General features: G+C 39.6%; 1 protein-coding gene across 1 annotated transcript in view; it reads right to left on the reverse strand.

Annotated features, from left to right (window-relative positions):
- Positions 1-19443, reverse strand: part of dock5 (dedicator of cytokinesis 5) — a 29300-nt gene extending 9857 nt beyond the window's left edge. Inside the window, exons 1-28 of the mRNA XM_026343366.1 lie at positions 19280-19443; positions 13795-13878; positions 13526-13566; positions 13385-13440; positions 13015-13111; positions 12701-12849; positions 12429-12564; positions 12189-12346; positions 11019-11100; positions 10330-10459; positions 9632-9701; positions 6839-6981; positions 6547-6672; positions 6299-6423; positions 5810-5908; positions 5546-5618; positions 5320-5423; positions 4895-5075; positions 4463-4560; positions 4256-4345; positions 3401-3501; positions 3125-3259; positions 2926-3037; positions 2467-2537; positions 2133-2239; positions 1795-1931; positions 377-472; positions 34-132 (exon numbers count right to left, since the gene is read on the reverse strand). Coding sequence (XP_026199151.1) covers positions 34-132; positions 377-472; positions 1795-1931; positions 2133-2239; positions 2467-2537; positions 2926-3037; positions 3125-3259; positions 3401-3501; positions 4256-4345; positions 4463-4560; positions 4895-5075; positions 5320-5423; positions 5546-5618; positions 5810-5908; positions 6299-6423; positions 6547-6672; positions 6839-6981; positions 9632-9701; positions 10330-10459; positions 11019-11100; positions 12189-12346; positions 12429-12564; positions 12701-12849; positions 13015-13111; positions 13385-13440; positions 13526-13566; positions 13795-13878; positions 19280-19322 — 2943 coding nt within the window. The 5' untranslated portion in view covers positions 19323-19443. The remainder of the gene's footprint in view (positions 1-33; positions 133-376; positions 473-1794; positions 1932-2132; positions 2240-2466; positions 2538-2925; positions 3038-3124; positions 3260-3400; positions 3502-4255; positions 4346-4462; positions 4561-4894; positions 5076-5319; positions 5424-5545; positions 5619-5809; positions 5909-6298; positions 6424-6546; positions 6673-6838; positions 6982-9631; positions 9702-10329; positions 10460-11018; positions 11101-12188; positions 12347-12428; positions 12565-12700; positions 12850-13014; positions 13112-13384; positions 13441-13525; positions 13567-13794; positions 13879-19279) is intronic.
- Between the last annotated feature and the right edge of the window lie 5362 nt (positions 19444-24805).

A 24805-nucleotide genomic window follows, 5' to 3' on the forward strand; every position in this document is an offset into this window, starting at 1 on the left:
TGTAGCCAACAGGGGAAGAACCGGGACACTTACAATGATGTCCTGTCTTGTCTTGAAGGTGCTGATGTAGTGTGCATAATGCATATCATCCATTTGCTTCAGGATCGCCGTCATGCAGGCTAGATAGTGGCCCTGCCGTAGAGAAGTCCACAATTACTCAACGTTTCACTGTAATACATCTCTCAGAAAAGCTGCATGTAGGACACTTCAGCACTTTTGTTGCGCTCATGTTATTACTGTGTTTTGTCATGGCTCTTAAAGATTGGACTATTACTATATTTAGCTGTTGCTGGTATCAGTATTACTGACATTAACATGAATGCTGTGGATGTACTTGTCAAGGGCATTTCAGCTATAACATCACACTGCGTCTTACAATGAGAGAAGAGGTTCTGTCCATGCTGATGACAGTGCGATTAACCCTGCGAAGGAGCCGCTCCATTATCAGCTGTACGTGACCTCTGGTTGGACCCTGCACGCACAGAACAGCTTCAAGTACAATTACCAGGCGAAACACATCAACACACACACACACGCTCACTACAGAGTGCAGTCGGTATTTATGGGCCAATTTACCCAAATTACAAAAAAAACTTTTTCCTTCAATTATTTACAGCAGCAGCTCCTCCTGAAACACTGTTCCAGGTACTATGGATAATCCAGTCTGTCAGAAACAAGAGCTAAAATTATTTTATTTATTATATAATTATTTTTATTATTTTAAAACTAATCCACTATTTTTTATATACTTTTTTAAGAGCAAATGGCAAACATTTCATGTTACCACCGTTTGAAGTGTGGAGGTTTGTTTCTTATCTTTGTTCTAAAATTATAGGTAATTAAAACTCTTTGTGGTCTGGGCTGTCAGTCTGACAAAAATAAAATCTGTCACTTTACATTTTAGGGAATTGTGATTTTTGACTATTTAAAATTTATGTTTACACAAAGGAATAAAAGAAAAACTATTGACAATAATCACCATCCTGAAAACAAACAATTAAATCTGCTCTCAGTGAGGTTTATCATAAATTCATTCATTTCATTTTAGTATGCTCAAGGCTCATATTTGAGGGGTGGCTGTGGTTCAGCAGGTAAAGTGGCAGTCAACCACTCAAAGGGTTGGTGGTTTGATCCCCTGCTCCTCCCATTTGTGTCAATGTATCCATGGACACGACCCTAAACGCTGACACTGAAGTTTCTAAAGCCATTACCTTGTGTTGCAGTTTTAACATCAGTATGTGAGTACGTGTGTGAATGGATGAATATTTGTGTACAAATAAGGTTAGAAGTGCTACATAGGTGCAGGCAATTTTGTATTTTAAATACTCTGTAAACAAACCTGCAAACTATGAGCATGAATAGATGTTCCATCTGCTTTGAACTGCTTATCTTTGTAACAATGGCAGCAGGTTAAGCAGGGTGGCCCAGATGTTCCTTAGCTACATCCTATAGTAAGAATGCTTCCATGCCAGATGGGAGAATTTTTGGTAATGTAATCCTTCCAGCATGCTCTGGGTCTGCCCCGGGGCTTCCTCTCAGTTGGATGTGCCCGGAATCCCTCTAAGGAGAGACCTGAAGCACCTGAACTGGGTCATTTCAATGCAAAACTGCAGCAGATTTAGACCAAATCCTCAGATGTCTGTACAATATCTCTAAAGCTGCTAAGGAAGCTCATTTTGATCACTTACATCCACAATCTCATTCTAACTAGATGTTTTTAGTTTCCGTCATTTAGGTTTCATTGCCATTTCAACTTCTAATCTCTATATCTTAGGGTGAATTCAGATTCCTCACCACATCCTTGCGGTCCAGGTTGTCCAATACTGTGCTGAGCAGTTGGACGCAGGCCTCATGATCAGGTTTACTAGAGTGGTCATCCAGCTGTCCACTGAGCTGGTCCGTAACAAGTGGCAGAAGCACATCTCGACAGTCTGTGGCAAAAGGTAAGAAAAAAAATAGTGCTAGTTGAATAACAAACACACCCATACACAAACACATACATTTCCTGTTTTAATGGGGTTGACCTGGCAAACTTGTATGTAGGTGTAATGCGAAGCAAAATTCCCACCCCCCCCCTCCCTCATCTTGTGTGAAATGTCATTATGTGCTTTTTGAGCCTCGAGGACTCCTACCTGGATGCTTGAAAAGGTCACTCTCCACCATTTTACACATGCAGCCCAGCTTCTGACGCACGAGCTGAGAGTCAGGAATGCTCTCAATGAACTTCGCTAGGAGAACGCTGGAAAGAGAATGAAAGAAAAGAGTCAAAAGAGCAGCTGTGACAATTTCAATGCTATTCACATTTCACATTTAGTAATTATTGTCACAGAGGACTAATGAGCGGCACACACAAAAGAAAGAATCAGAATTAAGAACAACACCTCCTTCACTCAGAAGTAAACGCGATCATTTGCACTGAGACAGACAATTATCATTTCCTGCTGCGCAAACCCTCTGGAGAGTTACCTCAGCTCTACGGGATCAAACACAGTCTGGATGTCATTAATGATGCTGGGGAGGTATTTCAATATTGCCCCCTGAAAAAAAAAAGCAAAGAATCAGGTCTCATCAGGCTGAGGCATGGGGATGTTTTTATATCTCTATTAAAACAAGCTTTTTACCCGTTTTTTTCCTCATCTTACTGAGGCTGCCAACACAGAGCCTATGCTTATTTTACAGTAAATTTGTGAAGCTTTTCAACTTTTCCATAAAACAGTGTAGCAAATTTTCACAGCAGGACAATTGCAGCAATTTACATGAAACACTGAAAAATGCTAAGGCTCAAATTAAGTATTTTCACAGTCTGACCACCTTCATTTTACAGTAGTTTTATTTCCAAGCTGTAAAAGCGTGAAAACTTTAAACATGTCTGCATGATTTTTTAGTTTATCTATCAGAAATGTTAACAATACGTCTTCTGTTTACCTTTATCTTCACTCCCTCATCTAGTGGCCTGTCCATAAGTGTATTGAAAGACAGGAAAAGGGTGCGAATAGAGTTGAAGAAAGCATCCCCATCTTCACTGTTCCCATAGAACCTGAGAGTCAAGACCAAACAATGCATCACAACAAACCAGTCTTACAATATGAGAATGCAAAGTGCATTTGTGTGTGGCATCTGATACCTGAGATAGAGGACCCGGGACTGTACAATAAATCTGAACAAGTACTTGAGTGCTTTGAGGGCTGCATAGAGTCTCTCAGTCAGGACGGGCTCCTCGGCGTGGGCCACATAGTAGTTAAGCACCCCGGTTAGCTTCCTGAGAAAGTAAATGAGTCAGTCACCAAGGTCTGCTGGTAATTTAGGTGTAGGTGGAAAAGCAGAGCAAAAGAACCACTAAAAATAAACAAGATGAGGGGGTGAAAGCCATCAAAAGTGGGAAACATGAATGGAGACTCACATATAAGCCAAGGTGGCACTGAAGTGCTTGTTGATGTAGGTTTCCAGAACTGGGTTGAAGTGCTGGAATTTGATGTCCCCAATAAGTGAGATTACAAATACCTATAAACAAAAAGATTAAAAAAAAAAAAAAAAACAGACTAAAGTGAAATAATCATATATGTTTCTGTGTGTCTCAAACTCTTTAGTGACCTCTTCAAGTTATAATCCTTAACATTTTTATAAAAAAACACATTTTCCATACTGTGTATTAGGTCGGCATTTTACAGCACTAGCCGTTCAGTTTACATTCAGTAACTACCTCTGACTTTGACCCTACATTGTCAAGTGGTGGAGTCCCCATTATAATTCTGGACATAAAATACCTTCACATGCATGAGGGTTTCTCACAACCTCGTCCATGCATGTAATCCTGTTTATCACTTTATAATTCATATCAACTTCACAGTTTATTTTTCAGTCATTTTACACCATATCAGAGTGTTCAGACATTGAAAGGTGTGGGAGGGGGGTGTTTCTGAAGCTGTTCACTCATCTGATGAGCGGTTCTGATGGAATATAGTTGTGGCTTAAAAGCATTTTGAAAGGCAAAACACAGGTTGTCTTTTAAAGTAAAGCCGTCAGAAGAATGGAAATGCATTTGTCACTTAGGTTAGTGCTAACTGGAACTCATCAAAAATGCATCATGACCACGTAGTGGCAATTTTCAGCATTTAACAAAGATGTAGCTAAATTTAGAGAAAGGTGTGAAACATAAAAGGTGAAGTGTAACTTAATTTAATTTATCTCATCTGCTACCTTCACTAGATGGTATACACTATCACACACTGATGCAACAGCTTCACCAAAAACTAACCAAAGCATTGAACACCAGGGTGTCATAGGTGTCCTTTTCTGAAGTTTCCATCATGATGTTGAACAGAGCATCAAGAGTGTCCTGAAGAAACTGTGCATAAGACAGAAACCAATTAGAATACTGACATTAAAAGGACATTATACAACATTTATAAAAATCTGAACATTACATATTTAGTGCAGCATTTGTGACAAGAAGACAGCTCACTTTGACAATCTCCCCTCCCTCGACCTCCATCAGCCTCTGCAGGATCTGGTCCAAAGCCGCAGGGTTTGACCTCCAGTTCAAGAGACCAAGTAGATCCACTGGAAAAACATCAACACTTCAGAAAACAATCAGTAGGGGTGATACCTCCTCTGTTACAATATCAGTTAAGGTAATTGTGTTAAAAGCCTGAAATGCCAACATAAACATAATTAGATCTGCATTAATCAACATCAGCAAAATATTAGCAACACAGATCAGCTTAATTAATTTCAAGGCGATGTGAGAGAAGGAAATAATAGTGGCACTGCTCCCCTATCCGCTGTAGAATCAGCCTAATTTCTTAAGGACGACTTGTGACAGGACAAATTTTAATTATCACAGAGTTTAAAGATCGGCAGATTGGGGAAAAAACTAAATGGTGCACTGCAGTACCGTTCTGAGTGAGTTTGGTAGAGCAGGTAAGTGTTGCAATCTGGAAGCTGTCTTTAGTAACAGGAATCACTCCTGAATGGTGGAACTGCTTTCCTGTTTGCTTCTCCTTTTCCTCCACTTCAGCCCAGGTCGCTGGCAAGGTGAGATAAACCTTTGCATCCTCAGCCTTTTTCACATCAACCTATGACATTCATAAAACACAGAATGAATCATGCAGCATATTGATCGATAGAGATCTAATTTTGTATTTATTGACTGAGGAGAGATTCATGCATAATCCATCTGCCCACTGTCAGCTATACAAGACACTGAGTTGTGTAATTAGATAAAAGCAATAAACAATCTGCTGCTTATTTTGAAGATAAGGGCAGTGAATCAAATTTAATTCAAAATAAAAATACAAAAACTTGATCTAGCAACAGCACCTTATATACGATAAGTTCGTGCCTGCCGTCTTTTAGTGTTGTGCCATCTCCTCTCATAAGCCGGACGAAGGCCATGCCAAAGGGCTTCTCTGATTTGTCCCTAGCTGAAGGATACACAGGAGCATAAGATGGGAACAGATCCACCAACAGTCACAGTAGCAGTGATTAACATTGTGGCAGAATCACATGTGGGTGTCTGTCATAAAAATAAGGCAGAGTCACTCACTGTCCTGGGAGGATCTGTGTCGGAACATCACCCTGAGGTGACAACGACATACATCTTCAATGGGAATTGTCACCTTGCAAGGAGGGGAGAAAAGTAACGGGAATATAGGAGAGTGTGAACACAGGATTAGACATATAGAAAAATGTGAACTAGTGGGAGATTAGCATAAATAGTACATTCTTAGCTTATATGTTTCCTAGAGGATTATTTCAATATACTGAACATATTATTTTCAGAATATGTGGGTCATTGACATCAGATTACCTTCACTGTTTCATTCCAACAAGGCTGCTTCACCTGGTAGTAGATCACAGACTTGTACTCTGTGATGCCATCACAACCAGCCCCAGGAAAAATTGCTTTCTTTAAGAGATTAATTAGGAAGATTCGTTTACATCATAGTAGAGACATCAATTGGCTCTTTAATGTCTTTGCTATCGAATTTGACATAAAAGTACAAGATTATACATATTTGGGCATGTAACCTTTAAGAATAATTAAAGAAATGCTAGCATCACCAAAGTCATCATGAGGTAGACATGTATGTCTGCACAAAATCAGCTGCAATCAAATCAGCAGTTGTTGAAACACAAGTCTGAACCAACTAGTGGACCAGCCCATCCATAAAGCCATAGCACAGTTAAAAAGTACAATAGTTAGATGAGAGTTACAAATACAATAAACACAAATACAAATATTCAGAAATAACAAAAGGATAAAAGATTATTTCTTGCATGCATTGGTTTATTTTACCTCCATGGGATTGCCTTCATCATCATGCACACTCAGAGTGACCTCTACATTTTTTGGGGTCTTCTTTTTACCACGGTCAAACTCTCCCTGTAGCAGGGTTACATAAAAGTCATTCCTCACGTTTCCTGAAAAAAGGACAGATGATCAAGTGGATGTACTGAACAGTTATCATGGCTTTGTCAGCAAATAAAATGTGCATGACCATGGCACATGTAGAGCAGTGCCAAAAACAAAACACTTTATTCCACCTGGGAGGATGATTTCTGGAAATCCCATTTTTTGGACAATAGCCGTGCTACGGTCCACAAAATGTGGGTAGTCCTTCCTGACTTGAGCAAGATCCCCCGGGAGGAGCTTCAGGGTCACAAATAGCCCTGCCAGCAAACATAGAAAGAAATTAAACAAGGCAGATGCTGAAAGGATAGACCTTGTAGACCCCTCACATATAATTTCTTTGCCTTAAAACAAAAAGGTCAATTTGGAGAGATCCTCTGAAATCACAGAGGATGGCATTGTCCATCTGTGTGAACTTCATTTTACCCTGGCCTTTGGAATTGACATCCCGTGTGGCAATGACTTTGTTGAAGACAGCAGTGAGCGGTTCATTCTCTCCTGTGACTCGAGACGGAAGAAGCGGAGACATGATGAGCTGCCTCTGACGGATGTAGGTTTCCATGGCTATCCTAGGAAAAGGCACATCAAGATGACAATAAGAAAAACCAGCTGCCAACATCTTTGACAGGTGACAAACAAATGAATGGGGGCTGCAGAGGCAAGTGAGGCTTTTGACAAGATGCACCATTACATCTCTCCCAACCCCACTTATCTCGAGTCAGTACTATAAAGAAAAGTAACACAGAGCACTACTGAGCTTTATAAAGCTCCAGACTACTTTAATGTCCTCAGTCATGTGCAAAAGTTAGTGCCCCCATTTTAATTCTATGTTTTTTTGTAAAAACATAATAAAAATCACCTAAATGTAGCAGTGATTAGTTAGTTTTAGTTTTAGCCAACATATAACTTTTTTAAATATACATATACGAGGTGTTTTTGCTGAAATGCTGTTTGGTTTTTGCCAAACATGGTGCTGGGTAAGGGCAAACAACCACTTTAGTCTCATCTGTACATAAAACATCGTTCCACATATTTTGCGGTTTGTTCTGATGCAGTTTTGGTCGTGCTTTTGTGGGTTTTTTTTTTTTTTTGACCGAAGAGGATTTCTTTCAGCAACGCTTACAAATAAACCGCAGTAGTTCAGTCTTCTTTTAATTGTGTTGTCATGTACATTTAACATGCTCAGTGAGGCCTGTAGGCGTTGAGATGTAGTTTTTTTTTTTTTTTTTTTATTTCTTTGAGCATTTCATTGTCTGACCTTGGGTGAATGTGCTAGGGCGTCCACTCCTAGGAATAATGGCGACTGTCTTGAATGCTTTCCCTTTTGTAAATAATCTTTATTGGTGTAGAACTCTGAACTCCAACTTGTTTAAATATGGTTTTATAACACCTTCCAGACTGAACTGCAGCAACAATTGCTTCTCTAAGACCATGAAAGGGCTGATGATTAGAACTTACCCTCTTAAATCCTATAAAAACAATAAGGGCGGTACTTAGTATTTCCCACATTTTTGCCTTCAGTTTTATTAAATAAATAATAACACACTGAAAAGAGTTTTATGTTTTGTTTTTTTTCTCTAATACTCAAAACTGCTCTGATCAGATGTTTGTTTTTTTTTATTATGTTTTAAAAAAAATAAAAACAGAGGGGGCACTAACATATGACTTCATTTTAAACTACAGAGTGTTGTTGGAAGTTATTATTAACCAAAGAGTCATGTTGGGACCTTTTTTCCCTGTTTCCTTGAACACAGCACTGCGTAAGTACAAATGGCTGATCCAGCGATGCATCAATAAGTCTGGGTAACCAAATTAGATTACACAGGTTGACTAACTGCGTAATGCTCTGACAGTTTTACTGACATGGTCATTGTGTAAATGCATACATGCAAAACATATCAGCCAATTGTATTTATCCTTTCAAACTGATTTTTTTTCCTTTATGTTTCATTATTCTGAAATAATTTAAGTTTTCTCTGTTATTGAATTTGATGGTCAACAATTCATACAATTCATTGGACTATGTCCAATTATACTATAATGTTTAGAGGACATGACAGATAAGGACAAACAGACAGGTGTCTCTGTTGATATTTATGTTTTTCTCAAATTTTCTTAAGAAACTAAAGATAGTTTTTATTGTTCTACTCCATCTCAGCAATGGATACTGTTCCCTGACTCACCGCCTTGTAATTGTCCATTCATGATTACCAGTGGCAACTAAGTCACCCAATAGATGAAATATAAATTAATTTGACAACGCTGGAAACTTTGCACATTTTTTAGTTTTTCAGGACATCTAGCAATAAATATGAAAAGATCTTAACTCACCCTCAACCTGGAGTACATACAAAAGATGTCAATATAGAAAACGTCATAGAAGATCACATTTAACATTTTATATAATCATGCAGATATTTGATTCCTAATAAATCCTAATAAATATAGATTTTGTCTTCAAATCTCTAAGAATGCACAATGAACTGTGACACAGTGAGATGAGACAAACTGAGGTTAAACCTTGGTAAGATTTGGTTTAGATGTCAGAAAAGATATTTTTAGCGATCCTCCATCTAGGATCCCTGTGAATGTATTATCCTGTTCATCCCCCCCGACTGCGCAGGTGTTATGAAAACATAGCCTTGAAGCTTGTCTTTGACAAAAACTAACGTTTCAAGATTGCAAAAGGTTTTTGCATTTGTCTATGCAGCATAAAAAAGCTGAATTTCACCTTTGATGGCACACAGTAAGGAAATACACCATTAAACAGCCACAACATTAAAACCCACTGTCTATCTTCACCTTCCGTTGCCAAAACAGCTCCAACCTCAAGACATTAACTCCACAAGACCTATGTACATGTCCATACCCATTGCGCACCCATCCCTTCCCCAGGTGACACACATTCAGTCATCCACGTGATGTTTATATATTAAAAAAATCATCAGATTGTTACGCATTTTTTAGGCTTCCAACGCATGTACTTCAACTTTAACTGATTCTTAACCTGTTGCCTAACATATATTTCCCCTTGAAAGATGCCATTTTGCCTAAACGACCGAGTTATTCACTTCACCTGTCCACGTTTTTAGTTGATCAGTGTATAACTTCAGTCATTTTCCTAATAATTTCTATTTTTCATACTCACTTATTCTCATATTAAAAACCAGATTGAGCCTGTTAACAGTAGAATAAAAGTGTCACCATCAAAAGACTCACTGCTGAAATGGTATGAAATGCTGTTTGTCCTCTTCTGTTTTGCCATGAATAACATCTGTAATGTCCATCACTGTAATGACAAAGACATTTGTAGCATCAGAGTAAAGCAGCAGACTCACAGAGAATCTTATTTTAAAACATGCAGTTTTCTAGTTAACATCAAAACTGGAGTTTTCTAGTTTTAATAGCTCTAAAAGTTGTTGTATGTTCTACTTTCAAAGAAGAAGCTGAGATAGGTGTTGGCTCTCATTCACTTGTTGCCTGGCACGGCAGACAGCCAGCATAGTAAGACAGATTGAGGGTTCTTGATCTCCAGCTTGCAAATGTCTCTGAATTGTTCATTCCACCGAGCTCTTTTTCTAAAGTGTTTTTTTTCCTGGCTAAGAATAATGTGACTTCTGAGTTAAATGTTCTTTCTGGTTTCAGTCCATTTGCTGGAACACGAGGGGAAACCATTTCTCATCAAATCCACTAATCATCTGGCCAAAAACAAATATGGTTGCTAAACCAATTTCCACTGACTCCTTTGCCAAGGCAGAATGGCGGCATTTTCTAGGTCAGAAAGCAGGTGTTCCCATTTCATTCAGCAAGTGGATCATTCTTTTTTTTACACCTCTACAGAAGTATTCATGCAGGTACGCCACCATTTTTTGTTGAATTGCTTAAACAAATATTGGGATATTTGAAAAGCAGCTCACCTGCTACACCAAACGGCCTCCTCAGTCCACCAGTGTGTTTCTTGCCTTCTTTGAGCTCCATGCTGCCCACTCTGATGATCTGACACACCAGGTAGAGTCGCTGCCTCATCAAGTCGTTGCTGCTCAGGTCCTGGACACAAAGGACAACCACAAAGATGATTCATTAGGGCACACTGAGTGAAAATGTGCATTACATACAAAACGCAGTGGACTGTACCTATCACATAAGCGTGTCATTATGTGCATTCGTCTGGCTAGAGCTGGAAACCAGATGGCAAATATTGCAGGATGACAGCATGCAGTAATACCCTCAAATATCACCTTTCAACCATCTTTATACGTTTATTATTCAGACCAAAGGGGTCTTGACTAGTGTACCTTGAGGACGTAACTATAATTATAAAATAGCTTGGTTAATTCCTGGTTGCACACATGCAGGTCACCACAGTGCCTTGTTTGCTTTGAATTGCTGACTGTGTCATTAACATAAACTGCAGATATATAATGAAGGCTAATGTATTCAAATTTATAAAGATGTGTCGTGAATGTGAGCCATTCAGTGAAACCTACAGTAAATTAGAAAGGGATCCAGGAGCAAATAGTCTCCTTGGTCATAGATTTCAGACAGCGTTTGGATTTCTCAAATCCAGAGCAGAGGGAATACAGTTACTGGGTTGGGATTCAGTTACCGTGAATAACGCTGGCAGGTTGTTGAGTTTTTCAATTTCTTTAGGCATCCCCGTACTGTCCCAGCGCACCAGGAAGTTCTCACTGAATGAATTTAAATAAGATTCACAGTTAGAGATCATATTAGCCAAGGCATCAGGAGAAATAGAAATACATCAAAGTAAATAATGTAAAAACTCTTACAATATTTTGTATGTCTTATCATAGAAAAGACTTAAACAAATTCTAAGATGCTTGCACATGTTCAGTATGCAATAGTATAACAATCTCTACAGAACCAGTCATAGTGGATATTTTGACTGGCCAAATACATGAACAACTGGCATATCTAAAAAGTACACTGCCACCACTAAGTGTGTTAGTTACACCTGATCTTACAACTAATTGCTCTGTTATGAAAACCCAAATATCTGCAGTGGTAAAGACCTACTGTCCCTGTCATCAGTGTCAGCTGCTGAATAGTGTCCACAGGTGCAGAAGGGTCCTGAGTGTTATTAGGTTTTCCCATTTTACACCACTAATATTTAAAAAGAGTCATTTTCTTATTTTTAGAGGTTCCTTTAAACTATTATTTATTCTAGCACAGTTTTTTTCCAAGCAGAATGGACATGTTACTTTTCTACTTCAGCAAGCAGAAGAAACAGCAGCTTAATTAACGTCTGAAACGAGTAGCCTTCCAGCTTTAGGTATTAATTTAAAACACTGCTGAAGCTGCTACATCAGAGCTGTGCAGGATTATGTGACAATAATGCACAACCTCCAGGCATTATTATTATTCAGCATGGCCATACTACAACTAATTATGATTCTTCACTTTGTAACTTTTGCCATCAGAAGTGCAGAATTGGCAGCAGTAGTGTTGGTAGAACTTGACATACAGTAGTGGTATAAAAAAATGTTTTATTACATTACATGTGATGTAATAAGACATTTTATATTTGATGCGGTGGCTATACTCTTCTACGTATCATGCAGAAGCAAACACTGCTTTTCCATGCCTCACATTATAGTGTAAAACATTTTCTGCTTGCTGGATTCAAAAATTGAATTATTTGCCCTGTGAACAAAACCCACAATTACAATCACTGTTGGTTGGTTGCAACTAAACCATCTAAAAAAAACAACAATTTTGACAGTTTAATGTGTAATTAAGAGAAAGGTGAGGAGCTAACCTGATGAACTCAGACTGGTCAGGGTCATACAGAGACATGAGCAACTCAGCATCTTCTCCAATGTTACACACAAAGTTTCTCAGGTTCATGAATACACTGTAGGTGTGCACCATACTGAACACAGACTGACGCCTCATTTCTAGGTTTTGTAGCCGCATCTGTATGAAAACAATAATCAATTGATATTGACAGCTACTACAGAGAAAAATTACTGATTGTATTAGCAAATCATAATCATGCCTTCTCTTCTTGTATCCTTTCATCCACGCTGCGGGAAGCGGTCTCATGTGCCCGAAACAGACTGACTGTACTGGTCTGATCAGGATCCAGTGTGTTTCCTTCTTCATCTCGCACCACCAGGTCCAACCCCAGAATCCTGAGCAGCACAGAAGATCAAATGGCATCAAATAAGATTACAGAGACAATCTCCAAGCCAAGTATATAAAACTTTACAATGGTGTTTACGTTCGCAGGCATTTCATTGCATTACAATATTGCAGCAGAACTCATACCGGTTTCCATAATCAATCTTTGCTGTGACTTTCTTTTTGAGCTCTACAAGGTCATCCTTGGGTAGTGTTCCTGACGCTATCTGAGATCGATATTCGATGAGGCTGTAGGCCATCTGCTGCACACTCCTGAACAGAGTTGTCTTGTTTGCCTGTCAGATAAACAGGTACAGTATACACTTTAACCAATACATTCACGACAGGAATCAAAGAAAACATAGTAAGTCACAGTGGTGTGAATCAGAAAGATTAACAGGACTGTATGTATGTGAACTAGTAACAGAGAGGCTGATAAGAGAGATGTAATGTACACATACCACGAAGAGCTTGTGCCATATCTGTGCCCATTCCCTCAGAGTAGCTCCGATCTCCTGCACCAGGGGTAAATCTGCTGGAATAATTATTTCCTGCTGGCTACCAGCCACAAGAAGAGAATAATAAAATATTGGAAAAGTGGCTCATCACTCACATATCAGCTTATAAAATGTGGACAGACTCAAGTGCATTTCGATGCATGATAAATAGTTGGACGGTTTCTCTACACAGCCAAGAAAAGCATTACTGAATCCTCACTTATGATAATTACAAGTGCACTACTATGTTATTGGGAAATGACAAGGCGGGGCAGCAAACCAAAGCAAAGTGGATTATCATCAAGATGACATGTTTACTGATTTGTGCTCTCACCCTATTCCCTCAACGATGGCCTCCTTTAACTGGATGTAGGAAACTGGGAAAATGCCCTGAAGAAACAATGAGATACAATCAGTACATACAGTACATACACACCGAGTGGTTATAAGATAACAGCACTAATGATGTTCATACCTTCTGTGATTTCTTGCGTAACTTGTAGCCCCTATACCAGCCTGAGGAAATATTAATTAATAGAGGAAGATGTTACAGTGAGAGAGAAGTGGATGAGATATGAGTGATTTCAGTCCAGCCTTTCAGGAGAATAACATGGTAGAGTTATTTATGCATAGCATATGGAGTGCTGGTTAGTTCTACATTTCATTTAAGTTCCTGTGTCAGCTTGTGCAGCAAAGGAAAAAAAGGGATGTGCCAGAGCCTGTTGTGTGTTTAGCCTCACTCACCTTCCAATTTCTCAAGTATGTGCACCGTGTCCCCCACCTGTAGACACAGCTCGTGCTCACTGCTGGGATCATAATTGTAGATAGCTGAAGTAAAGAGAAGGACTATCTCATTATGAGAAACACACATGCAGCCTTTAGTAAATACTATTAACAAAGAAAATGTTTTGGTCGACAGACTGATTAAGGAGTTCTGTGGCTCTTAAAGGTCCAGTGGATCTAGAAAAAAAATCTAAATCCCTTTTCAATAACCCACTGCACAGAGGAAAAAGGAGGAATTTAAAATGTTTTGAATGAGAGGTTTTAGGTTTCTCCTTGGAAAAGGAAACCAATTCACCCCTTTCTTGTAGGACTTGGACTCAGCAAGCACAGTGGATTTTGATCTCTGACTTATTCCTTATCATCCTGCTCTTTCTAACAGCAGGACTGTGTGACTCAACCCTCTAAAACATTTTGATTGTTAACTGAAACCGATGCCCTTTGTTTAACTTTCTAGTAAATGAACTGTACTGAAGCAGGTATTGTCAGTGTCAATAACAAGGGCCCAAGTTTCAAAGGCGATGACATCACATCCTCTATATTTCAGACATCATCATACCACTGCGGCCCTTGGTCAATAGTCACACTGTGCAGGTTCTGCTTCTGCCAGCTGGCTTAGCTGTGAGCCCTGCCCATCCCTTCTATACACACTGTTTATTAACCTAACAGTCTTCCTGGAGGTGACTCTTTTCTTTCCCTGTAACTCTCCAATCAGGACACAAAGGGGAGGGATCACACAAGACAGACACACAGTCAAAAGAGTCAGAAGTTGCAAAAGAGAAACCATGGCAAACAATACTGTAGCAAAGGTCTTTGTCATGACGTGAGGAAGCAGCAGCAGCAGTGGTGCGCAGCCACCCTGTCTTACAGTGAGACGAAGGAACTCTAAAGGAGCTCTGTCTCGACTTGCATGGTGATAATGCTTGTTGCTGCAGGCTAAATTTCACAGCACGCTTCAACTGGCTCAGCTTATCACACCTCAGTCTGAATACCAAAACTTGACAAAACAGTCACAAAACACTGAATATGACTCCCATTCTGTCTGTGACTTCCTCCCCACACATACATTTGCAGGTTTTTCATAAAGAATATTTGCACAGATACCTCCATAGGAAATCCCTTTTTAGTCTTAGGCTGTGTTTGAGTGTTAACCAGCCCTTGGGCTCCTAAAATATTTGGTTAGCTCCACACCAGCTATGTTGTTAGGATCACCTGCACAGGTTCATGTGAATGACGCCTTACTGTGAGATCCCTCATCCGGTCATCAAAAAGGAAAACAAACTCTGAAACCTAGACGGGTTCGGAAACAATGCAACAGCAATGATGGTTTTCATACTTTCTTTTATTTGGAATCAAAATATGAATTTCCTCACATCACAGCAGTGGCATTTCTTAATATGAGCAGGAAGCTCAGGCCTAAAATACAAATATACTGTGTTCTTTTATTTAAAAACAACTCACTGACATACTGTGAATTGTCTTGAAAGGGGGTTTTGTTTTCACTAGGAAATTATTTGTGCAGCCAGAACAAAATCAAATCAAACACTGCACTCAAGAAATGACATCTGCCTCTGGTCACGCCGAGAGTGACAATGGTCCATTCACCAACTTGACACAGTGTCCGAGCCTGGCAACAGCATGGCAATATTCCAGTGGCAGGAACCCAGCTGAGCGTGTTGTGATGCCACACTGTCTAAACTAAAGGGAACAGTCTGGGCCCTTAGCAGCACAGCTCATCTGTATAACTGTAAGACACACCATGTTCGTCTTAAACTTGAAATACTGAGCCTGTAGCTGCTGTTCTAAATTCCAATAAAGCTTGTATTTGTTCAGGTTAGAGTTCACGTGCGTAGTAAAGTTAAATCAAAGTCAGTCTGATTTGCTCTAAATTATTTACCACATACCAAATGTAGATTAGCCGACAATTAAAGGACTTTGCAGCTGAACAGATCGAGCAGCTGCTGGCAGCTCATCAAAATTAAAACAAGACGAACACAACACTGTATTATGTTATGTTATAGATTGAGAAAGCAAAACATGAACAACAATTCCAAGTTGTAGCCATTGATACAAAATAAATAAGAAAATAGGCAAAAAAATAGTTTAACAACTGTTTAGCAACCAATCCTATAATGCAACCGATCCGAACATTCAAGAATATGAACTTCAACCAAAGTAGGGATAAGGATTGCATCTCTTTAAAAACCCATTAGTTAAAAAAAAGTCTATTAAAGTTTGTTTTTGAGACAATTCTCCTCAAGCAGGACATTTCAAAACATAGAGGTCTTAATGAAAAAGCCTTTTACCTTCTGTCTGTCTAGACAGCAAGAAACGATCTGTAGCTCTTAAAACGCTGCTCCAGCTAATAAGTCCTTATAGGTTATCCATAAATCAGAAAGTTAATTCTCAAGTTCAAAGCTAATAGTGGAAAAGGGATAAAATTAGACCAGTATGGGCTCATCTTTGAATAGTTAAAAACCCTGCTGCAACATTTAAAAAGAAAGGAAATTACAATTGTCTTATCTTTTCTCCAGGTTGCCCAGAAATTAAAGGAATTGCACTGAAATTAAGTTTTAAAAGTCATGACTGACCATCAAAACTGAAAACAAGGTCAAAACTTATCTCCAATCACTAGCTGCAATCAAGTTTGACTTTGATGAGCAGGATGAACAATAACAAATGAATGATTGTGATCTATGGAGCCAGAGGCAAGATGCACACGCAGCATGTAGCCTAACACCTGCAGAGTAAACAACTTCAGCAGTTGTTAATTTTAAAGAAACTACTACTACTACTTACAATATCAGAATGCAACATATAAACTGCGGTAGGTTTACTGCTGTCAATCAAATGCAATATTTACAATAAGTACATTGTGAAGCTCCCTTTTACTTTTTGTTTTGGTTTGTGAAATTGATCCCTTAGATGTTTCACAGTGCTCACAGAGTTTTTAAGATGGTTTTAAGAGAAAGTTTATTACAACAGGAGACACCTTAGTTTTGCAATTTTGAAACTTATTTAATATAATATAATAATAATATAACATAAGGATTTTTTATTGAGGGAAGTGCGCTTTTAAGGATGAATTAACGCCATGATTTTTGTTCACACACAAATTATTATGCTGTGTTATTATTATGTTTTTTTTTTTTGTTTTGGATTGGATCATTAAAATGGTGCTTAGATTTACTCTTATTATAACGTTGGACTCAAAAATGTTTAAAATTGATGTAGCTGAGATATCTACCTTTTTTTTCCCCCACACATTTTTTTTTCCTTCGAAACCTAGTGCCTACATCACCCACAATGCAACTCAACCAGCCTGAGATTTGGGTGCGTTATGCTAGAAGTCGTATGGTAAGACGCCAGTCTCTGGCAGAGATGTGCAATGGGCTGCAGAGTTTTGAAACTACACCTCTTACTAACTCCACAGACACTTAAGCCTGCTGTGATTTATCTGACTTTGCACAGCTCCCTGTGGAGGCACAAAAGACTTAATACAACTTTTTTCACTTATGCAGCAGTACCCCTGAACACCAGTAAAGACACTTTGTTGTGTAAAATTGGTGGAGTTTCCGTTTACTTCCTGGATTACTGCCATTCAGTGAGGGCAGCAGTGGATGAGTAGTGTTGTTCATGCACGCCATCATCACATTGGACAGCTTTATCTTGTTTAATTAAGAATCATGCTAGCATTTACATGACTGCTCATTAAGAGAGAGAGCGTGCCTCGAAATCTAATAGGGCCATGGGACATTATTAACGATGCACGCAGAGATGCAATGCATTTAACTAACCTTGGAGAGCACATGCTGTTCACCTGCTGATTTCAGTGCTTTATTAGAGCATATGTGCAGCACTTCTCTTCAGGATGTGTTACAAGAAGCTATCCTATTATGATGGTGTCACAAATTCACCATGAAAACATTGGGATATCTTAAGCTCCATATTATGCACATTTCCCTGTTAGCTAGCATGATATTACTGATATTATCAGAAACCTTGCGATTGCTTCTTTCATCCTAAAATGTAGTTTGCCTGTATTTGAGCACAGCCTGGGTTGACTAATCCGATTAAAAATGTAAGACCTTGTACAGGGTCTGATGGCATTTTAAGGATTAAGTACAGTGTTAGTGACTCCTGCCCTGTCTCTAAGGCGAATAGCAGGAGAATAGTACTGTCTCACAATCATGCAGAGCAACAGTTTCAAATGCCACATCGGGATCTAAAAGGATTAACACGAAAAAATACTTCAACATCAACTGCTAAAACAAGGTCAAATATAACCAAGAGGCAGTGTGTTTGTGTCGCAGAGCATGACGTCGACATCTGAATATGCAGGTTAAAAATGTTTTAATCACATCAGTAATTTAGCACACAAGTTTCTCTATAAACCCTGACATAGAGTGAGTGAGAGGATCCAGGTCGGCACACGCAGCAAAGGTATTTTCCGTCTGGTGCTCTGATTCACACCTACTCCAAAAAGACCAAACAATAGGCGTATTCACCGGCGTCACATGCAGGATTTTGTTCATGTCGAACACATGTGCTGCACACCAGGAAACAATGTCAGTAGAAAAGAGTCTGTAGCTTAAAGCACTGATTTAGGGCTGAGTCAGAAAGATGAACCAACCTGTGCTGAGTGTAAAGTCATTACAGTAAACCAGAACAGGACTGAGCCAACAGTGCTGATTTGCCCTGAGGGTGTAGAGGATTAGGCCTACCTGACAGCCTGAACAAGTATGCACAGAAGTCTGCAAGTACACATAGCCTACAGGTCTGCACCTTAATATAAGTCACTGCAGTTCAAATGTCAAATATAATTCAACCATAGAGCCATAAAGAACACTAAACTATGCCTAAATTATCAGTTTGTCATTGTTTATTCATGCAACGGCCCAGGGAAGCCCTGTGTGAGCATAGCCAAATGGGCTACCACTTGTCTACCAACGTCAAGGCAACTCAATTTGTCTTATGTGACAACCTGTACAGTCACAGCAGTGGCACCCATGGGGGGCCCTGCAGGAGTCTTTGGGGAAATGTAAGAGACCTTCCAGCAAAGTGAGGATTTATTTAAGTTCAGTGTAACTCAAACGAATGAACTCTCCGAGATAAAGCACAGGAATGACTGGTATGCTCATTGAAGCAGCGGCTCTTTCCCACTTGACGTCCCCACCTTTTATGAACAGCGCTACAAGTGTTTCTATCTGCAAACTAAATAACTTGAGTCCAAAGGACAACACGGGGGTGAAGTTCAGAGGAATACATTTTATATACATATATATATATATACCCCCAGACACCACCACCAACAACAACAACAACACTACCACCACTGTTTCCCCACTTCTCCGACTCTTCTTCCCATTGAAGGGACTTTAGTTGCTGGGAGTTGACTGGACGAGCTCCCCACTAGCAAAACAAACGCAGCTCCGTTTGCGGCACTTACCGACCCCGTACTTCTCCTTTTTAGTAGGAATCCAGCGGGTCATGGCGGGGAGAAGTGGAGAAGTTGGCTGAATTAATAAATAACTATATACAGTTGCTGAACGAGGACGGGCGGTGGAGGACTCCTGCTCGTCCCGACGTCTACAGTTCCGCCATCATTACTTGTGAGCGGGGAGGGGAGAGGAGGCAGAGGGGGAGAGAGGCGTGAACCGCGGGCTTCCAGAGCTACCCCCCCCCCCCCCACACACACACACACACACACACACACACACGATCCTCCTTACAGCTCACACACCAGCAAGTGTTACAGGGTTTTTTTTTTTTATTTAGCTCTAGACATCAGTCAGTCGATGAGTGTAACAGTTCCTCACAAATCCTCAAATGAACTATTGAATGAGACTGAACTGCTGCTCGCTTTGCTTCCAGCACTGATGGTCGTTCACTCCAGTGCTGCCACTAACAATGTGGAGGAGAATAATTAATTGAAGCCCGAGTTATAAATCACTGATGTGTCATAAATAAATGATCACCAGGTTATTGTTCTGTGATTTAAAAATGAGATTGAATTGCAAATTCCATGCTGCTACTCACATTGACTGATTTACAGCAGACAGAGCCTGAACTATTCTCAGTGAGAATAAAACCAGTAGACCTGGGACATATTTACACGCTGACATAAGACTGTATTTAAATTAAGTGGAGGCCTTTTTTCATAAAAGCAGCTCCATTCATTATTTACAAGTATATGGAGGTATTGCTAAAACAGTTGTGTTGAACCTGTCTGTCAATGAAGCTATTGACCTTAATTTAGTCATTTCAGCAGAGCCACTATGTAAACAACGCTCACCACCATCCTCCGCTGCCCAGTGGACTAATTTACAGCTGCTGACTGAGATCTGGTAGCCCACTTAGCCTTTTGTTTGCCCATAGTGTGTGTGTGTGTGTGTGTGTGTGTGTGTGTGTGTGTGTGTGTGTGTGTGTGTGTGTTTTCTGCTGTCACTGGTCAGCCAAATGGTGCTGTCAATAACTTTCAATGCTTTTGTTGTTCCCTTTGACAAGGTGACGTCCTTTTTTTTTTCCATCTATTGTGATGTGGCTGCTTTAAAACACAGCTTGTGGTGAATTACTACTACACAACAACACAGACTGATTGAAAGCTATTATTGAATCTTTTTTTTTTTTCTTTTGCAAGGGACACAACTATTGAACATATGGCAACTGCAAAATGGCACCATGAGAGGCTGTTTTTTGGCCAAAGCTATAAGCAAACAGAATAAAAACCATTTTCACTCCATCAGTATTCTAAAAAGAAGCTGCACAGAAGCATCTATGTGTGAAGTTTTCACAGTATTTTCTTTCTGCCGTATGCTTAACTAATTATTCACAGCTGAAGGATCCTGAAAATCAGGCACTAGAGATGTATTTCGTAGCTATATGTAGTATTTCCAAGGTTGTGACTCCAGCTGTTACACATGATTATTGTGACCTATTTCTAGTTGTGCTGTAGGTGCTTGCTGAGTATTTGAATTTATTGTAAAGCGGCTTCAAATATGCTCATGCCTTCTTCGCCTCTGATTCTCCATATTCCTTTGGCAAATCCTCTCACACTTTATATCAAACATGAGGAATTGCTCTTGGGCTGGCAAAAGTAAAACAAAAAACAAAAAATAAAACAATCAAATCTGCAAAAAGGAATACAATATTGCCATCACCTGACTGATTTGTGCTATTGCATAAAGCAGGAAGTCATTGATAAAAAAGACAGCATTAGGCTGTATTTTGTCGTGGCACAGTGTTTGAAACATCTGCTATGTAAAGAGAATTCATTAAATTCAGATAGTCTGGGTGTGTGTGCATGCCTTGTATTAGTGTGTGTGTGACAGCTTGACAAGCAAAGTTGAACTCGAGAGTTCACAGGGAGGTGAATGCTCCATAAGCAGTAGGAGAAGACAGGACTTCACAAGAACTCCCCACTCGTCTCATCGTCTAATTTATGAGAGACTGGGTCATGTCTTAGATATCTCTATCATTGAGCAATGTACATATGTGTGATGTTAATGGAAACATGCAGGTTAGTTACTGTATGTAAAGCACAGATTAGCCTACAGTTTATATCATTAACAACAGACTGGACTGGAAATCCAACACAGAGACTGTTTACAGGAAGGGGCAGAGCAGACTCTACTTCTTGAGGAAGCTTAGGTCCTTTAATGTGTAAAAGATGCTGCAAATCTTTTACTAGTCTGTTGTATCCAGTGCAATTTTCTTTGCTGCTGTCTGCTGGGGCAGCAGCATCAGATCCAGGGACAACAACAAACTATACAAACTGATCAGGAAGGCTGGCTCTGTGCTGGGGACTGTACTAGAAGCCTTGCTGAACAAGTTGTTGAACATCATGGACAGCAGCATACATCCTCTCCACAGCCTGCTGGTCAAACAGCAGAGCAGCTTTAGTCAGAGACTGGAAAGGTACAGAAAGTCATTCCTGCCATCATCCTGTATAATAACTATATTCAGACAGTGGAGAGCTCTGCTCCAACCTAGCAAACCAACTATTGACATATTCATTAGTTCCTTATATTGTACTATGCATTTCCACTTTCCTTGGTATTGCACAATTATATTGACATACAACCGCACAGAATGCTAAATAGTTGCCTGTTTTGTTCCATAGATTTAACTGTGGGCAACTTAAGGTGCCATTTGTTTTATGTCTAGTTCTATTAGATGTATTTAGATGTGTATTTTTCCTGTGTTATTCCAATAATTTATTATCATCCGTGTGTATGTATGTTTTTCTGTGTAATGGCTAATGCAACACCTGAATATTACTTCTAGAATTAATAAAGTATTTATCTAATCTAATTTATCCTATCTAATCTAATATCCTGAAGCAAGGATATACTGTCTGGTATACTGTTTACTTTGCCTCTCAGTGTGTTACCAAAACACACGCTATGAATGAACATTAAGGAATAAATATGCTTCTTCTACCTTCCTACACTCTAGAGCATTTGTTAGTGTTTGTGTGCATACATGCTTCAGTGCATGCGCTTCTCTTTGCGTGTTTTATTGTTGTGGGGCACACAAAGATGAAGCACATTGAGCATCCACATGTATGAAATGTACCATATTAAATAAAGCCTGACCTGACTTCACTACACTGTTGTTCAGTGGCTGACAATACTAAACCCAGTGAACTGCGATTTCCATGATGCCAAAAAGTACAATGCATCAGAGATTTCTGAGTGGATTCTAAACACTGGTCATAGCCCCCACTGAGGTGTTCAATTCCTGGGACAAAGGCAGACAAAAGGCCTAATGGATTTATGGGTTCACTGCCAGAACCACAGGATGCCAGAGGCAAAATGGGCCTCAGCATCTACCTGGCTGTCAGGCAGCAAAGTCAGGTAATAGCCTCATCCTGGAATACCATGTTGATCGGTCAGTGCAAAGACTTAACCGCCTCGGGCAGAAGTTGATTTGCCGTTGACTTCTGGTGTAAGAAGTCATATCCAAACTTTTCTGCTTTTACAGCGTTTTATGTAAAATGTGTGTTTATCTAGCTCTCGCTGCATGACATCAGATCCTGCAATTCTGTCACCATGGTCACTCTGTAATGATGCAATCTGTTAATATTTGTCTGCACTTTTACCAACGCCATTCACTGTACATTCACTGTACATTCTACATCTACATCTTTTGACGTAGTAAAGATATGAAAAGAACATTGGTCCAATAAACAATTATATTTTGCCCTCAAAGGTTTCACCTGCAGCCAGAAATACAGCCATACTGTCAGAACAGATATAGTGTACTTGTGATCACACAGTCAGACCTCTGCAGGTAAGTTAGGTTAGTACATTTATATCTAGCATCTCATTTCCAGCTTGTGAGGCATTAGAAAAAATGTGCCCTGAGGCTCCCCCATTTGTCTCCATCTGACTCAGTGAAGCATCCTTTGTACCTCTGCAGTGGGTACATGAGGCCATCTGAAAACTCTAGCTAAATACACCAGGAGAAGCGAGTATCTATTTTTAGAGTGAGAGTGCCATATCTTTAAAGGAAATAGTCTGCTATCTGCCAATGCAAAAGCTTGTCCAACAAAGGATTTTAATTAAGTGGTTCTCTAAGATCAGCAGAGGGAGCCACAACTCTTTGATGAGACTGCCTTTTCTTTGTAGAGACAAAAAAGTGTGGCTGTGTGTCGACTTAAAATGGAAGCCTGCAGTGTGACCACCTTCACTGTCTGGACCGGAGCCTGAGCAGTCTGACAGCAGTGCACCCACCCACCTACAACTTTAAAAATATAATCAGGATGACAAGTGTTCCTCTCTTTCCAAAGACGTGGAAAACATTAACTGTTTTTATGGAGCCGAGCTGTATCACTAAGTATTCATTAGCTGTTGAAGGTGCTTGCTTCTCAGTACGCTAAAGTGCAACATTTCGCCTCATCATCAGCATGGCTACAAAATAAAAGTATCATTTGTGCCTGACAAAAAAACAAAACAAATAATATTCAGTGTTGCTGGTACTCTGCTTTGCGGATTAGATTTCTGAGTCCAAAACAGTGTATTACTGTACCCTGTATCCTACTGAAATGTAATATGGTTTGTTGTAATGGAAAACTGATATTCTTTTCTTTTTGTAGATAATGTTGCATGACTCTGACACAAAGCCAGTCCTTAGACAATACGTCTTTATTATAAATGTAAAGTGAGTTAGTGTAAAATAAGTGATAGTTGTTTACTTCTATGTTTTGCCATTTTACAGGAAACTCTTCTTCTGCACTTCAATCTCTTTGTTTTTCATCAAGACATCTGAATGTCTGGGAGGTCTCAGTGGTCCTCAGTGATGGTTCTCCCTCCCTCTGACATAGTGCATGCTCACAAAAGAGAGACACTTGGAAGATTTATATTCCAGTTTTTTCATAGCCCAAATGTGACAGATGAAACCAGGGCTGAAACTCAATATCTGAAAGATGAAATAGTCTAAAAAATAATACAGCGTTGCTTTGAGATGCTACATTTTTGGGGAGTGTGGGTCCCACAATGCCCTGAGACACCTCATGTGCACACACAAAGCCCTGCAAGCCTCCCCTTGCTACAGCATATGTGACACAAGTGATACATATGAGAACCTGAGAGAATCTCTTTGTATCCCGCTGGTGGTTTACAGTATTTATAGTGAAGAGCTCTTTCACTGCTTCAGCACTTTCTCCGCATGCGGTTTGTGTATTAAATCCAGCCAATACAATATATAATTAGTACACTTAATCGATAAGCAAACCTTTACAGTATTGCTGTCTCTTCGAGTGGTGAGAGGTGTAAGCCAAATTCATTACAAGTAGAATTTCTGATGATTAAACAGAGTGCTTCATTAGACTGGCTGTAGTTTTAATGTAGAAACTGAGAGAAACAGAAGGAGGACAATAATGTAGTCTATAGCTCAGGGCAGGGTAGCATGAGGACAAGGAGGATGGAGAGGGAGAGCAGAGGGGTACTGCATATTGTCCTGAGCATTGCTT

Source organism: Anabas testudineus, chromosome 9, assembly GCF_900324465.2.
Source record: "Anabas testudineus chromosome 9, fAnaTes1.2, whole genome shotgun sequence".
Classification (NCBI taxonomy): Eukaryota; Metazoa; Chordata; class Actinopteri; order Anabantiformes; family Anabantidae; genus Anabas; species Anabas testudineus.